This window comes from Hemibagrus wyckioides, linkage group LG03, assembly GCF_019097595.1.
Source record: "Hemibagrus wyckioides isolate EC202008001 linkage group LG03, SWU_Hwy_1.0, whole genome shotgun sequence".
NCBI lineage: Eukaryota > Metazoa > Chordata > Actinopteri > Siluriformes > Bagridae > Hemibagrus > Hemibagrus wyckioides.
In genome coordinates, this window is record NC_080712.1 from 28,084,540 (window position 1) to 28,102,577 (window position 18,038).

At 38.5% G+C, this 18,038-nt stretch overlaps 1 protein-coding gene across 1 annotated transcript in view; it reads right to left on the reverse strand.

The window, feature by feature from the left end:
• Nucleotides 1–18,038, reverse strand: part of pcsk2 (proprotein convertase subtilisin/kexin type 2) — a 31,442-nt gene that overhangs the window by 6,537 nt on the left and 6,867 nt on the right. Inside the window, exons 3-9 of the mRNA XM_058386109.1 lie at nt 16,869–16,982; nt 16,362–16,470; nt 16,229–16,266; nt 6,946–7,022; nt 5,472–5,560; nt 4,495–4,670; nt 2,282–2,497 (exon numbers count right to left, since the gene is read on the reverse strand). Of these exons, the coding sequence (XP_058242092.1) occupies nt 2,282–2,497; nt 4,495–4,670; nt 5,472–5,560; nt 6,946–7,022; nt 16,229–16,266; nt 16,362–16,470; nt 16,869–16,982 (819 nt within the window). The remainder of the gene's footprint in view (nt 1–2,281; nt 2,498–4,494; nt 4,671–5,471; nt 5,561–6,945; nt 7,023–16,228; nt 16,267–16,361; nt 16,471–16,868; nt 16,983–18,038) is intronic.

Here is an 18,038-nt window from a genome sequence, read left to right on the forward strand (position 1 = left end):
CTGCAGAGAGAGAGAGAGAGAGAGAGAGAGAGAGAGAGTCAAAACAAGAGCTCCTGGATCTATGCACACTAAGGCAAAAAAGATGAATCAGCTAATTAGCATTGCACATGTTACTGTGTGTTAAGAGAGCTGCCACCTCAGAAAAAAATGGAAATGATTCAAAACCCTCTGCTTCACATTTACTTTACAGCACTACACAGAGCGCTTCTTTTTTTTTTACCATGCTAGTACATTTTAAACAAAAAGTTATGAACTCAAAACAAAATGTGAAAGTGAGAGGGGGAATCTGTGACATAACTTGTCCAAGGAAAATAGATAACAGGTACTATTTTTAGTTATTGTTAAGGAATAATGCACCTACACACCAATGCTGAAAAACCTATTACCCGTCTGAGACAACATGAGCCCATCTCAGTCTCTGATTCCTTGGCCAGTGGACATGCAAAAATACTCCATCTCAGCCAATATCTTTAAATTGTGTTAGCGCCAGTACATTAGGTTCCATGCTGAATGCAACTTCCATTTCACAGGTAAGAAATCACCCACAGAAACGACAAGGCAATTAGCCCTCTATCATATCTCATCATTCTGTGCTTCAGAATGCTTCCATTCGTATTGGGTTTCATATATATTTACTCCAGGCTTGTTGCCTGGCCTCTGTGTACTGCTGTTCCACGAAGAGCGCAGATAACTGATACCAAACAGTCAGACAGTCAATATCTTAATTGATTGAATTAAGATATTGATAGAATTAAAATATAGCCAATCTTGACCTTTGGCTTAATAATTGATCTTTGTTTCTTTTATCTCTATGCATTGGAGATAGCTAGTGTTTTTTCCTTGAATGGCCTAACATCTATCCTCCACAAACCAGTGAGCTGACATTCTAGACCAGGAATTGTTCAAACACAGAATCGTCCTAATAAACGACTCTTGCTGGAATTATCTCTCCTGGCAAAGACATGTTCAGTAGTGCAGAGTCTGTTAAAGTTTCTCATCAAAATCCAACTAGTGTCACAGGCTCAATCATGGTTTAAGGACTATTGATTAGGGATTGGTGGGGCTGGGGAGATTGCTAATCTGTTGTTGAACACCAAATCCAGGGCAATCAATTCTGATTATTATTATGTACATTAACATTTTCTTATCTAAGATCTTAACCAGTCTGGCTGCTAAGTCAAACACTCCACAAAACAGGTCCTTGAGAAGCTTTGTGCCACGCAATCAGCCAAACTATCATTGGTCATCAACCTGACATCAATCCTGTCAGAAGCCTTCGACAATCTCCTGTACATCCTGAAAAACCTTGTAATTAAAAGCACAGCATGGAGGTGGTTTGCAGGAAGGTCATATTAGGTGACATGGAGGGAACCCATCTGCTCCATGCAGAATCTCTGTGTGTGTCCCACAAGGCTCAGTGCTTAGCCCCCTTCTACTATTCCTTGATACCTGCTCTCTTAGCGAGGTCATATCCTCACATGGTTTTTCATACATACTGCTGTACTAATGGTAGTCAGCTCATCCACTCCTTTTATCCTGCAGACACTTATGTGTTTTGCAACTAATGGTTTTCACAAGACTGAGCTGCTATATATCCCTGGAGATGCATTTCCCTTGGAGTAGTTCTTGACAACCGACTGTCCCTCTCAATCAGGTGTTTGTTCAATCTCTTGTCAATTCAAGACTGGAGTACTGCAAATTCTGGCAGGTCTTCCTCTCTGAATCATGTGACCATTGCAACTCATTCACAATGCAGCAGCACAACATGTCTTCAATTTCCCCAAGTTCTGCCACCCCACCGCACTGAATACATTCACTCCACTGGCTTCCTGTAACAGTACGCTTTCCCATCAAAATGGACTCCCAATTACCTCAAGAAACTTAGCACACTGCACTACATTTTTTAGGCCTACTGCGTAGCTCAACTGGACCCACCATCTCCTCAATGTATAAGGAAGCCATGCATCAAGACTCTCCTCTGTCCTGACACTCAGGTGGTAAAATGAACTAGATATTTTAGTGTGTTGCATTTAATGGATCAACCTTTTCTCTAAACTGTCAACACTAATGCTTGTTATGGTTTCTTGACCTGATAAATTATTTTTAAACACTTAATTTTATATAGAACTTTAATTAAATTTATAATAAATAACATGGCCTGTCACTGACTGGATTTCCACTGCCTAAAAGCAAAATTACCTGAAACAACAAGGCATAGAAATACACATAAACACACACATATGAACTCCCACACACACCCACACAACAACTGCCTACTCACCACTCCTGCTTCGGGGTTTCTCTTGCGTCCGTTGCTGAATGTCGAGGCGAGTGTGGAGGAGCAGCTCTCGTCATACAAAGCCGTGCGTCCATCGTTAATGGCCGAGTTAATAGAGATGGTCCACATGCTGGAGGCATAGCCATCGCAGTTGCAGTCATCATAGCCACCACCATCCCCTGAAGCCCACACATATATACTGCCTTTCCCTCCTCGGCCCTGTACACACACACACACACACACACACACACATTTAACCTTTATATAAGTGGTCAAAGTTTTTACTAAGCTCATTAATAACATATAAAAGCTATTGTTCCTGTACAACAGAGTATTTTGAGGTAAAATGCATAGGCTTTTAGATCAATGCAAGAAGAACACACTCATCAGTGTCAAACACACTGCACATTTATTCAGTTTCATACCATTAGCTTTCATATTGCCACTTGTTCCCTGATTATCATCTTTATATGTAGCAATTAACTATGCTTGGTTAAGTGGATTACTTGGATTTACAGTGTAATGTTCATAAAACTGAAGACAGACTCAAGATCCGTAAAGAATTGCCTGTGGTTTTGTTTTCGTAAACACATCTTTCTTTCCTTCACTCTATGAATTTAATTCCTCCATCCAGAACCCCCCCCCCTCCCTCTTCCCCCCAAACAACACCAGCATCCACCTCCACCCCACATTTTTGTTTATTCTCTCTTGCGCTGTTCCCTCAGTCTGAATGGAGACCCATCAGCTCAGCTTGGCTGCAATTAGCTAAAAGAAATGATTGCACTTTAAACGCTGCTGCTTTTGTAACAAGCTCTATTCACACCGAGAGCTCATAAGAGGGAATCTTCGAGGTGTGGGAGGACCAGAATCTTTCTAAGGGATACTTTCAGAGAGAGGAGCTGCAAGGATTTTCATGCATCTCCCTTGTGCTATAAGATCACTTATTCCGCTTTTGCCAAAAAGCCATACATATTGGCTATATGGGTTTACTGAACATTGTGCATTATGTCATTCAGTTTGTTTCTGGAAGAAAATTGCCTCAAATGATGCGTAATTTACTAGTAATACAATTCCACAGAATTCAACACTGCCCATGACTAGACACCTCTACACTCCTTAAGAGAAGGCTGGGGTTTGATTCCTAGCAATTGCATTGAATTGAATCTTGAATCTTGAGCATTTAAAATTCATTTCATTGATCAATTTATATATATATATATATATATATATATATATATATATATATATATATATATATATATAAGCGCTGTAACAGATTTCTTGATTTTTTTTCCATTTTCATTTTATTCCATTAGCTGTGGCAATGTGAACCGATTAAAGCCAGTCTTAAGAGGAAGTGATTGGACTTAGCGAGTGGTATGTAACTCCCCAAGAGAATTTCTAGACAATTAGAGTGCACAAAAAAAAGTCTTCCATAAGCCACCAATACCACAGAGAGATTGAGTGGGATATGAATTGATTAGGGTGGTTTGTTCTGCCCTGGTCTAGATGGAGGAATTATGAGGGAAGCGATAATCTCTCCAGAACATGAGGACGTCTCTCCATAGTGCTGTGATTAATTCAACAAGTTAATCAGAGGCCATGACCATGAGGCCTTGCTAGTCGTGCCACTAAAATATGGAGGGACATCTTGGTACTTTACACGAGTGCTTCTGTGGATATTGTGACGATGCACAACATCTACTTTAGCAAAATTTACACCCTTCAGAGGTCCATCTTGATATTAAATGTTGAACAAAAATGGTAATATATGCAAGTGAACAAAAATAATAGTACTCTATAGCACAGGTTCACAGACAGGGAGTTATGACCGCATGAAGATGGGGCCATAACCATTAAAGCAGTTCTATGGATTAGATTTGTGTAGTATTTTAAAATTATTAAAAATGATTATTAGAAACATTTCCCTTCCACTTTCGATCGTGCTCTCACATTAATCAAACTGAGCAGGTTAATTAAAGCCTGCCATGCTTATGGTTTCTAGCTTGAAACTCTACACAATACAATATTCATGCTATATGCTGAGTATAAGAACAATGTCTAAATAAAACATGGATGGTATTTAAGTCACAGCATATGCTCTGAAAAAAAAAATCAAAATTTATTGAATGTAGAGCATAGACACGGAAACCTGAAAATCTCACTGGATTCATAAATACATATTTACAATAAAACAGCATATTTCCCATGAGTACCTTGTTGACGCCATCTGCCATGGCCTGAAGGGTTAGTTCACGAGGCCCATCCACTGTCTTGCCGTCATCAGTGGGACCCCAGCTAGCACTGTAGATGTCAATAACCTGTGGCATGTGACTGATTGAGGAGGCTTCAATGATGTCCGTCATGAATGGCTGGTCCAGCATCCGGATCCCTAAACCAGGGGAAGATCCATGCCATCTTTTTTATATTTTTCTTCTTTATTTGCTGTGGTTCTGCTAAAATTGTAAGTCTGAGGAGCTTTGGGAAATAATATACATGCCTAGTCCTGTACTGTTCTTTAGAGCTGCTCCTAAAAACAACTGATAGGGGAGTAAGTTTAGTGGAACTAGAGAGAATATGGACCATGTGATAATTGCTTTCGCTCCTCAGAACACTCTTCTGATTTGTCCTTGCACCTTCTGTACCACCAGCAGGTTGATGAATGGTTAGGTTTTATACATATTCCCACTTTTTCTTAAATTAGTCAGCCATTTTTTTCCCCCTTTGAGTGTATGTTATTTCGCTTCAATTCAAACTGATAAAATCATAACCACAAACGATGGTCATGATCCTTTGTAATCCACAGATGCCAACAGTTCATGAGAAAATCATTCAGCATGTTATTTCCAAATCCAACTGAGCTTCGAGTCATGATGAAAGAGAAAAATTATGTCTTGAAAAAAATAAGAAAGGAGGAAAATAAAAGAATGATCAGCACCGTTTGAACCGAGGACCCAAATTGGCTTGATTACACAACAGGGAGTTTCCTTTCTATTTATGAAAATGAAGGTCAGCATGTTGGATGGAATTCGCTATTTTTCACAAGTGAAATTGAGCGAGGTGTTTTGACTACACAATAGGTTGAATAGGTTCCATTAGCAAAATAAATATTTGGTTTACTCATGAGGTCTGAACTAAAAAAAAGTCTTTCATGAATATTAGACTAAAATAAGACTAATAGTATGAGACATACCGGCTACTTTGGAATTGTAGGCCACTCCTACGCCACAGATGTTGTTGTTAGCCACTGCAGACACCTCTCCGGCACATCTGGTCCCGTGGCTTTAACGTTTGCATTCAGAAAATTTAAACAGGTTAGTATGAAATGAACATAGGTATTCCAAATATTAATGTTCTTAGCAAGACTTAGACTTAGAGTGAGCAAGCAAATGTAAAAGAATCCTCAGTGATAAAACATGAGCTAAACTATGAGTTTGTTTGTGGTGTGTGTGTGTGTGTGTATGTGTGTGTGTGTGTGTGCATTTCAAGGTTTTTGGAGGTTCAGTTCTATTCTATAGCCTAAGTATATTCAAAGCATTTAATATGCCTCTAAATCAAGATCACGGTCTGTTGTTGCTCCTGTTACTCCCTGATGTTCTGCACATAAATATTTCTGCGTACCACACATTCATAACCCTCACAAATGATTCTTACATAATCCAAAACCAATGGAAACCCCTCTGTCTACTGACATGTTCGAAATGGAAATCCATTTGTGACAAGTAGGATAGAAGAGGATTTCTATGGACAGCTCCTCCTTTCTAAAAATATCCTCAGCCATTAGGAAAATGCACAGTGTTCTCAAAGCAGCACAAAGGAGAAACATGAAGCCTGGAAGAAAGCCAGTGCGTAAAAAAGAAATACAGAGCTTCTCAGAAATACAGCTTTTGTGATAATAAATAACTGTCTGATTAACTGGCAAGTCTGTGACACTAATGATATTACTGCTGCCATCAAACACACACAGACACACACACACACACATATAGAGAACAGGACAGAAAGAAGCCATGCTACTGCTCTTCTTTATTAAAAAGGATGGCCTCGAGCTCTTTTTGGGTGTCACAATGTGCCAGGATTTATTAACACTGAGATTTTGAGTGTAGCAGTAATAAAGAGGGAGTCATGCTGATCTGCACTGCCTCTGACCCTGCTGAGCACCTTCTGGGTGCCATCTACCACTACACACACACACACACACACACACACACACATTAAGACATCGCTCTTATTCCATTAACAAATGATCTGCAAACTGCATCTGATCCATATATAAGAAATACACATGCTTTCCTTCAGTAAATACAAAGGATTTCAAATAATTGAAGATGGTACATTTAAACAGTGTTTAGTCCTTCTGTATTCCTTGTTTTCTGTGGTCACACCTCCACAGACCTTGACAAGTGAGACACAGCAAGCTCAGTGTGCTGCGAGGCGTCAGCGTGGGCCATGTGCTCCATATTAATGCAGCCGAGCTGAGAGCCCAGAGAGAAGATGACTTAATAGGGCTATGTGTTAGGAAAATCAATAAGAAAAAGCAAGCAGCCCTTCAGCCAACCACTGCCAGGAAACTCACTCTTGGGTCACCACACTCATCCTCCTTCCTCCCCCCGCCCACCTTGGTGTCTTGAGTCACAAAGCCTACAGACTGACAGACTGCTGATTACCTGTTAAACCAATCATCCGTGTAGCGAGGGTATGGGTACGGGTCATTGCTGCTGAAGTCATAGCTGGCCTCTGCATTCTGAAATAAGAAAACATTGGCTATGGAAATAGAACTTAAAGTACATATCAGCTCTAATATAGACTTCAAGAGGTCAGAAAGAACAGTTTCATACTGAGTATACAAGTTAGATGTGGGTGACAAAAATACTTGAGATTCTCTCTCTCTCTTTATATATATATATATATATATATATATATATATATATATTAGGGGTTTAATGCAATGTGACTGCATCTGTATGTGTTTCATTTGTTATGTGTTTCATGCTCTAAATAACTGTTTCAGTATCTATATTCAATTAAACTAGATGTGGGTGTGGCCTAAACCAAAATTAGGAAATTATTTTCTATTCTAATATGGAGAAAAAGAAAAATAGAATAATGTGCCTTCTATTTGTAGATGTATCTATTTAGAACACATCATCTGCTAATTCTGAATAATGGATTTGGTTCATATTCGTGTTCAGTTACACCCCTAATACATAGACTGGCTAATCATGTACCAGCAAAATGAAGAGCTAAAAAAGTATAGTAAAAAAAGGACAATCGAACGTAATTGCACGGTTATTTAACATATGCACGGTTGATTTGACATAAAATGTAATTATTTGAGGAAAAAAAATGGTTGGCGAACTGAAGAAATACCCACAGCTCTGAAAAATGGATGGTCCATCATTTATCACTGTATTCAGATTCTTTTGTTACATGGTCCACACGGCTCATTAAGCGGTATTAGACCCTCACAAAATGTTTCCAGATATTCTTGATGACCTTAGGCTTAGTTCTGATGCTGCAATCTATTCAGAAAAAGCACTGTAATATTTTTTTTCTTTAGAAAAAAAGATCTTACTCAAAATGTCCTCTTCTTCCACATAAAATACCAGCCTGATAAGATCTGTAATGCCAGCTGCTGGGGTGCTGAGTGACCTACATACTGTAGAATGAAGAAGGACTATACATGTCTGCACAAGACCTACTTTCTACATTTGATCATTCTGCTGATTTGATAGATAGATAGATAGATAGATAGATAGATAGATAGATAGATAGATAGATAGATAGATAGATAGATAGATAGATAGATAGATAGATAGATAGATAGATAGATAGATAGATAGATAGATAGATATCGCTTCAGCTACCCAAAGATAGCAGCACAATAAAAAGTCTCAGGGGAGGCTACAGGTTTTGAGAATGGGACTAGAGAGAAAACACAGGTGATAAACAAATCTCAAATACTAATACACAAAGAATAATCACAATAAACATTGGTGGTATTGCCTTTGTACCCTGCCCCTTGGGTTAAAACTCAATGCTTTCAAATATCTATCATTCCAGCAAATTGCTATGCTTTAAGACAGTACTGGCATTATTCCCATAGCCTTGAGGCATTTAGCAAACACAGACACCTTTCAATGTTGAAGGTGCCAGCTATACCTGCTTCTCATGGCAAAACAGAAGGGAAAACAGATGGCTCGAAGTCTCTTCACGTTGTACACAACCCATCACCCTGACTTCCTCAGTAGCTAATGTCAAGGAGAAGACAACATGCAAGCTAAATGTCCTCTGGGTCCATCTTTGCATATAAGGATCAGAAATTATGGTCAGTTTCTATTTTTCTTGTATATGTTAATGCAATCCAATCTATGTTGTACTTATGCTTTGTCATGCATTGTAAACGTTCAATGAAACATTCTAATTGAAAGGCAAATCCTCTCTGGGTAATGAGAATTAGAATCAGAATAACCTAGTACACATTTTATGGAAACCTTGGAATAAACATTTCATGGTGATAATTCTAGTTTTCTCTCCTCACTCTGATATGACATGCAGTGAGGCAAAGCAGGCTGCAGGTGCATAAATTTAGCGCAAGTTTTATTTCAGGCAATCCATAAAACGTTGTCAGAAATCCTAGCAGGATTCAGATGACAGGCAGGCAAAAGCAGCGTGATAAATCCATAATTATAAACAGGAAAACAGACTAGGGTCAAAACCAGGATTTATAGAGATCTGCAAGCTAATATACTGAGCGTAATGAGCGCACGCTCAAATCCCGACATTGCCAAGGCACCATTGTTGGGCCCTTGAGCAAGACCCCTAATCCTTAACCGCTCCACTGTATCCTGTCTCATTTGTAAGTCACTTTGGATAAACACATCAGTTCAGATGTTTGTTCAGCGGTGCCAGAGTTCTCGTATCTTCTCTGCCCCTCTCTGTTTATTTTTTCTAATTACTCATACACTAATTAAGGTAGAGACTGCTTGCTAATTCTACTAACATAAGGACGGTTAAAATGGTGGTTAACAGAAGCTGTCGAGCTCCTTTGTGAGACTCCACAGTAGCCCTGAGGGTCTGTTTATGGACTGGAGAATGGCAATTGCAATTCACTTTATTGCTTTATTGTGAGACGGCAAGTCCAGAACACGGTGTTCAAAAGTGTTCAGAACTGGAGCTGTTATCTGGGAGGTAAAGATGTCCCTCTCTCTCAGCAGGACAATAGCCCATTGGTGATCTGATGCATACTGAAGAGGGTGCTTAAATCTCTCCTCAATGTCTTTAGCTGCCCTAAGCAGCAGATCAAAAAGGATGTGGTGGCTTGGATATACTCGCTCGTATTCATCGCCGGTAAGTATTAATTCAGATTGAATACGCGACATATCAAGTGAAATGAATCAAACGAACAGCTTGGCCACAAAAAGTTTTCGCTAGAATTTACTATTTGAAATTTATAAACAAATAAATGCAAGCTTAGTCATTCACTGAGTGAACCAAATGAGATTTACCTCAGAAATAGTCAATGTGTTTTCCTCTTGCTAATGATTTGCTAACAATTTAATTAAAAGTCACTCCTTCCTCAGAGGCAATGTTCTGACACATCTGGAAACCAAAACGGGCTACTTACACCCAAATTATGTGTGGAATCTTGTTTCATTTTCTAAAGAAGCATTTGGGATAAAAGGTCAGGTGGGAAAAACAGCCTGCTGAAACAGATGTAGCTTGGGCTGCACCTCCATTGTAATATTTTCAACAGACTCCATTTTATATTGAGATGGATTTTATTTCTTACATATACAAAACACCTGACTTTTTGATGATTTTTACATCATTCCCCAAACAAGAAGGGCTAGGCTGAAAATAGCAACCTTTTAATCAATAGCATCACTGTGGCTGAACATGACCCTCAGTACAGAAGAGATCATTTTCATAGTGTTTGTTTGAAAAATGTGAAGGGAACATCAAAGCGTCATGAGGGTTAAATGATGAGGCAAAGGAGGAGACTAAAATACTCCTTACTGCTGCTCTGGCCAGCACCGCATTACCTCTGTTTGATGAAAAATGTGATTGAGGCCAAGATGTTGTAATGGAGGGATGGGCAACACTTGACTTTCGGAGAATGGATGCAAAATTTTTTATAATGTTTTGCATTTTGAATAGGAAACACATACTGAAAGGTTTGTGTGGCTGTCCAAATACACGACTTTCCCATCCCATGCATCTTTTTACCCAATATATCAGTCCATATGAATAATTTATTCGTCACACAACAATGACAATCAATTCAAAATTATTGAAAATACACGAATGGATCAGCTGTCAGATTTCATTTGAATGTATTGTACATATTGGGCGTAGAAAAAAAAAGTGTGATCCGAGCTGTTTACACATTTGCAACAATATACGAGCTGTGTCAGAAGTCAGCTTGAGTATCTTGTTCAACACCACGGCTCTCGGTTTCTGCTCCTACACTGATACACTGAGTGGGTCTGCTAGTGCTACTTCTTTCAACACTATTTTCTGTGCTTTGCACACACACACACACACACACACACAATCTAAAACCCCTATTTCCCAGACAGTAGTGAGAGACTGGAATTCATTAGGCTGTGGTTGAAAATACCATACACAGAAACCATTGATGGCTCCAGGGATAAGTATTCTGGCTGGCATTTGCCAGGATGAGTCAGTGAGAGACAAAGGGCAGCCTCTCATCTCCGTGCTCGGTGCAGTGTAATGACATGCTTGGAGCAGGTATCTTGGTGTATGTGGCTGATGGCTGAGGGGTATTGACACTACCAGGCTGCATCAGATCACTGTAGTGGTTTAAGGTGGGCAGAAATTGCTGACATCAATACCATAGAGACAAGCAGAGTAGAATCTTTTAACACATTTCCAAATGTCACAGATGTCCAAACTCACAGTGATTTTCACAGAAAGGTTCGATTTGATCCTCAGAATATTTTCTACCGTGATGCGTATTTTTTTTCCAGGCAGAAAGAGTAAGTTATTCAATTACATATTCAATGAACACCTAATCTGAAGCGGCATAACTTTCCATATGATTTTTTTTTTTTTTTTTTTTAAAAGTCATTTGGAATTATACATAGCTCATTACAGACCATCTGTCCCCATTTGCATATTATTGAATTCTCCCACAATGCAGTGTTCAAGTTAACTCCAGTTAAATTCTCAAATCAGAGGGGCATTAATTCATTTCCTACACCTGCACAACTCTGCACTCTGGCTGTACCATAAATAACAGATTTATAGTAATGCCTATGTTCTAATACATCGTTTCTATGGTAATTGCTAATTCACATGGACTCGGATAGTGGATGCTACACATTATCAAAGCTTAATAATAAAATGATATTTAAAAAGTGTATTGTTGTTACTTTAATATTTACGGTTGGACTCTTGGTCATTTGCTTCTTATAGCGCAATCACACATGAGAGAGTCTCCAGAGCTTTGCACTTTCCTGCTAAAATCCAAAGTAGCTTCATTTATTTTATTAACTTTATTAAAATAATAAAATGCCAGGTTGGTGGAATACATTAGCATCAGTCAGTATTACTTCTTGCTTGTGATTATCAGATGCATTGTTAACCATAGTAATTATTCCCATCAGACAGATTCCAATGGTATGACATATATGATATTATCAGCAATCTCACTCACATTTACAGACATTTTAATAATGAAACCATCAAGATAAAGATGGTGTTAAATGTATAATTAGATATTTAGATGTCATACAGACACTTCTCTTGAAATAGACCACCATCTGGAACAATAACAAACCGCATGTCCAAAGAGCTCAAGTTGATTACTGGAGATCAGAAATAATAGGTTACTAGCTGCACCATTATCCTTATATCAGGGAAAAGACTGATCATTACTGAAAAAAACAAACAGTACTTTCTTTGAACAATTTACAGGCCACCAGGTTGTAACTACCTTTACCTAAAGAGGCAGAAAAAAGCCTGCTCTAGAGATGATCGGGATTTCCTTGCCTGTGCTCAGAAGGAGGACGAGGTCTACATACTTTTAATAACATGCAGTGCCTGAGTGCGCGTTGTCAAGATGTTCTCTCCTCCTCGCCTCTTTTCAACTCCTATGTTCTGTTTGCCTACCCATCTAATTTAGAAAGGAGTGGTTCGTGACAACACATTTCGGTAGGGCAGGACGACATTAACGATGACATAATTAACTCGAAAGGCTATCACGCTTGACTTGTGCTACAGGCTATTATCTGCTGAATTTTTAGAGTAACCTAAAAGGCAGTTAAGAGCTGACAAGAATAGAATGAGCGCCAAAATTGTACACCGGTTTTCCAAAAAAAAGAAAAAAAGAAGAAGAACAGAAAGCCAGTGACCCCAGCATAAACGATGTTCATTAACCAACCATCTCTGACACAAGTCTACTTCCTCACTGTTTAATTTCTCTCATCTTTAAAGAAATTCAGTTAGTCAGTTAGGCTTTATTTCTGCAATTACGGTTTCTGATTTTCTACAATTGCATTCTAAAGACATGCTAACAACACAGGTAGTTACATAGCTAGCTAGAACACTGAGCAGATTAAACTTCATAGTCACCTCCTATCTAATCATTCTTTCTGCAGAAGGAAATTGAACTGTGTTCAGTATAGAAAATGTGATTCCTATCACCATTGTCACAGAATAAACACAAAAGTAATATCATCAACTGTCCTGTCCATAGCTCCACCCCTATTCATAAATAAAATGTTTATAGAGAGAGCATAAGGCCTCTATTAGCAATTGTAGTAGTTTTTGGCCATTAGGCGCAATAGTTACTCTATTGAGCTACTTAAGTAAGAGAGCTCACTACTACTGAGCAAGCAAATCAAAAGAATCATCAACTTATAGCGATCAAACGTCAGTATTTTTGTATCAAGCACCTAAAAGCAGATTCCACGATACAGACAAGAATACTGCAATCAACTGGCATGATGGTAATATACAGAAACATCTGCAAGCAAGCATCCAATGAATTTAAGAGGATCTTCTATAGTTAGACTATGTTTTATTTTAAATTATGATATGCAGGAAACCCACACAGCACACAGAACTGTATATACATCATTTCTATGTTAGATAAATAACATGGAAAAAGATGAGCATGGGATATTCCATGTGTATAAATGATATCAAGTTATTGCCATGGCAACTTCATGGGGAAAAAATATACATAAAGCTGCTCAGAGTTGAGAACTGGCAGCTTGTGCTTGTTATCTGTTATGTCTGGCAGAAAGACAGAGAAACAAAGAGAGAGAGAGAGAGAGAGAGAGAGAAAGAGATAGAAGAGCTCTGGCAAATCTCCATTTGGCTGCCACCTAAAAATGCAGTCAAGTGCAGTCAAAAAATCTACATACAGCTTCAGCCAAGCAAATTTATTAAGATTTATTTTCTTAGCACGCTACAAACGATCTTCCTCCACTAAAAATAGAGACAAATAAAGCAGTGGGTCTTGGTCCTCAGGCACTGTAGAGCTGGTATATTGTGTATGCTGCAGTAAAGATGCCTGCATGTGTTCTGATAATTCAGAGGGAACGGAGAGCTGAAGCTCTGGGTGGAATTGGTGCTAAATAAAACAGTAGCAGCGAGGAGGGGAGGGAAGAGAGGGGAAAGGAAAGGAGAGGAGGAGAGGGGGGAGGAGGCAGTAAATGACTGTTTCAGCCTGGCTCGGCAGGAGACATCGGCCCAGCGGAGCGTGAGCTGGCATCACCCAGCGCCACAGATAAGCAAAGGTTATTTTTGGGTTAAGGCTCCTCCGTGTTCAAAGGCATGGTGAGACTCACAGCCCACACACTACACTCGCAACCCTGAATCAGGACTTTAACACAGCACATGTACCTGATAAATTTCCTGCTTCCTTTGAGAGTGCGCATTCACCGGAGACGTATAAAGAATGATATTTAAGATATTTTATCTCCTGCAGTCAGCTCTGAAATCTCAACTGACTGAGATTTGTGACAGGAGAATGGCAGCATTTCTTAATTGCTGAGGTGCAGTCTGATCCCATCTCACCATGGAAAAGAAAAACCCTTTCTGTTCAGGTAGGATTTGCACGCACGAGCCAAATCTGTCTTCGACGGCAAGGAAAGAAATATCTTTCCAGCACCTACTGCAGTCACATTTTCTTTAGCATACACATACTGTATTTCTCAAGTCTGAAAGGATGTGATTATTAGCCTCTGCCTGTATTTTTTTTTTGTGCTATAAAAGAGCTGCAGCTGTCTAGATCCCACACAAGATGTGTTTGCATCTCGAAAAGCCTAGTCAATGTAAAATCAAGCAAATATGGCTGAAGTTTTGCTTTGTTGTTGGCAAACATTAGCCATGGAAAGCGATAAATAAATGACTTATTAATCAATGATAAAAAATTTAAAAAAAAATGAGTAAAGCTCATTTTCTGAAATCCTTCAGCTGTTCTCTAAAATCCTTACAATCACGTTATTTCGATCAGAACAGCATTAAGACAGCATTGATAACACTGCAAGTTTGATTATTACATTTAAAAACAATGAATCAGTGTATTCCCCTCTCAGCCTACTGGAGACAGAGACAGGTTACAAAACACTCATTTAAAAAGACATCATGCAAAAGGCTTTTCCCTTCATTGAGAATGCATTTAGCTGTTCCACCTCGCTGGCTCCTGAGTCCTACAATTATGTTGGCCTATTGTTAATAAACCTTTCTATAAATTCATTGCTCTGAAACGTCTTGCTATTACAGAAGTTAAGCATGTTGCCCCTCTTCTTCCTGCATCACATTAGATTCATACTGGACACGTCTCAACTAATGAATATTTATGAACATCGAAGGTCTGCTTATGAATATTAATGAATAGTAGATGTTTTCAATTAAAGCTGGTTATTAGTAGGAAAAGCAGAGAAAGGCTTTCCAGGAGAAATGATGTAAATGACTTTAATAATTGGAGTAAAATGATTGTGATGGGTTTCACAGACATTCAGGGATATTGCAAGAAAATAATAAAATGTAGAACATTTACTTTGAATTGGATTCTTGTTTTTATCACTAAAACAAATACGGTTAACAAATTATCTACCTAGATATGAGCATCGTGCTATAATCAATTAGTTTTAACGGTAATACTGTGGCATCTGTGCTATCAACAGTTTCTATACTAAACAGCACTAAAACAAGTCAGGAGTTCGGTAAGGGAACTGGAAGGATTTATTGATTTACGTTAAATGTAATCCACCATAACTCCGACCAGGCGATTACTAAAGATGACTGAATGTTGTGAATGCATCACTCGTAAATAAACAATTTTTCCTAGTTTATGACAATCCCATGGTATCCCAGTCCCAGTGTACATCTTTAATCTCCACCAGATACCTCGAGAAACTTTTACACAAAAGCTAGATTATCTGTTAATAAAAAATAAAAAAAAGTCTTGCAGGACTGTCAGTAAACAAAACAATAATACATTCATGGCTCAGTCCAAATGCTCCATCAGTGCAAGTGTGGCAATCACTATAGATACATAGCCATGACAAAGAGATCTGTAGCAGTGATAAGTAAGACCCAGGGTGGCACTATAGAGATTTTTGGAAGCTCTTATTGCATCGTTCACTAATCCACCAGCTCCTGGAGCTGTGACTGACTGACTGTGTTTCTGCGTGTACGATGATTGAATGTTAGCTAAAATGTGATAATTAGGTGCTTGTGGGTTTGTCTTTCCTCTTCTCGTCCTTTATCATAATCGCAGTTTATTCTATTTGAACTCAGCAAGTCTGTGGCAGTTTGTGGTAATTTGAGTTCATTTTTCTTTATACCTTTTAATCAAAGGATTTTTAGAAGATATCTCATTAAACATACATTAATATCTGCATTTATATCAGTTTAAAAATAATGTTTCATATTCGGTTATATTCCTCTAGTACAAAAATGTATACTTACGTAATTGGAAGCAAGGTCTGGGTGTAAATAGTCAATACCTGTCAAAATTACAAAATATATGCTTTATCAGGGGTAATAAATAGATCTAGTGTCATAGAAAACAGTAGATTAACTCATTCAAAAGTTCATATACCATCATCCATGATGGCGATGGTCACTCCTTTTCCAGTGTAGCCCATCTTCCAGGCCTCAGCCACGTTGAGGTCCAGCCCTGGAGTGCCGTCCGCTTGTCCTGTATTTATCTAATCAACAGCACAGTATGGACCCGTTCGTATGAGCTGAACACTCCAGGTGTGTTTGGACATTATAAAATTAGTCACAACCACAACAATGTTACAAGGCAAAATAAAGGTCACTGATAATAGACCGGTGCTGAGAAACATTTAAAAAATGACAAGCTCAATAAAGGTGACATTCTGTTTTCATAAAGCAGCATAGTTCGCAGAGATGATAAAGTCACGGAGGAATAGAGAAGGCGTGTTGAAGACGCTGGCTCGAGGATTACGGCTGACGCTGATTGAGAAAAAATATGATTTAAATAAAGACAGTATCAGCCATTCTGATTCATTCGCCATGACCAGCTATGGTACTGAAGGTCAAACATAAAGACATGAAGACAATGTATGTTATAATCACTTACGAGGTACCACTGCTTGGAAAAAAGTGGATCGTTCAAACTGATGTCAAAGTCATTGATGTCTCGATAGCCTCTCTTCTGACGTTCGAACCCCTCCTGTACAACCACTTTCTTTACCTGAGACATAAAATAAAAAAACATTAACGAGGACATTTTCTGAAATCGTTCACCTTGAACATTTTCAAAAGACAAAGCATTCGTTTTTTTTATGAAAATACTATTAAAAAATATGAGAATTTTTATGAGAATTCCTTTTGGCTGAATGAAACATTTATCACATATTAAATCTCCTGTGCTGTACTCCGTATCACAACAGAAGCTGAAGCCTGCAGAGACCAGATGCACATTCAGCAGATAGTATGTGGTGTGATAAGGCCTTCGTAACAAAGAATGCTCGTATTATGCTCTCTGATTTGCATGTTCTCTCGCTTTCATCAAACAGACATTGTGCAGATTAAAGGAAGGCTAATTTTAGAAGAGCTTTGAAATCTCTTTAATAAGCAGCAGAACTATCACATACACAATATTCTATATTTTATAAGGCAACAGAATACACACAATCCTCACAAATTAGAATCAAGATATGGCATTTGGGTCTTTAAATTCTTTACCGACTGTTGCTTTTAGATTTAAGAATAGACCTTACAGAAATACAGAATAAATGAACAAGTCTTTAATTAAAGAGATGTCATGTTTTCTTGACAGGATAGCATGAGGTTAGTGGAAATGAAATGACATGGTGCTGTCAATGTGTTCAGTAGCTGAGTGTGCTGAAATAATATCCTTCTTAGAATATGGTTATGTCTTACACAGAACCATGATGAAAAAGTCCTGGGAAGCTAATTCACCAGGGATATAACACATGCTGCCTTCCATATTACAACTGTCATGCAGTTTATGAGTGAATATGTATGTGTATATATGTATATGTATATAGGTGAGAACAGGAATATGAGTCTATAGTGACCAGTATTCCAGTATTCAGCTGTCCACTTTCAATGGAGACTCATATTCCTGTTCTCGACTGACAGGAGTTGAAGCAGATATGAATACGGTATTGTCTTCTGTAGCCGTAGCCCATTTGCCTCAATTCCCAATATGAATATATCTGAGATGCTTTTCTGCTCACCACAGCTGAAAAGAGTGGCTCATGGAGTTACTGTAGCCTTGATG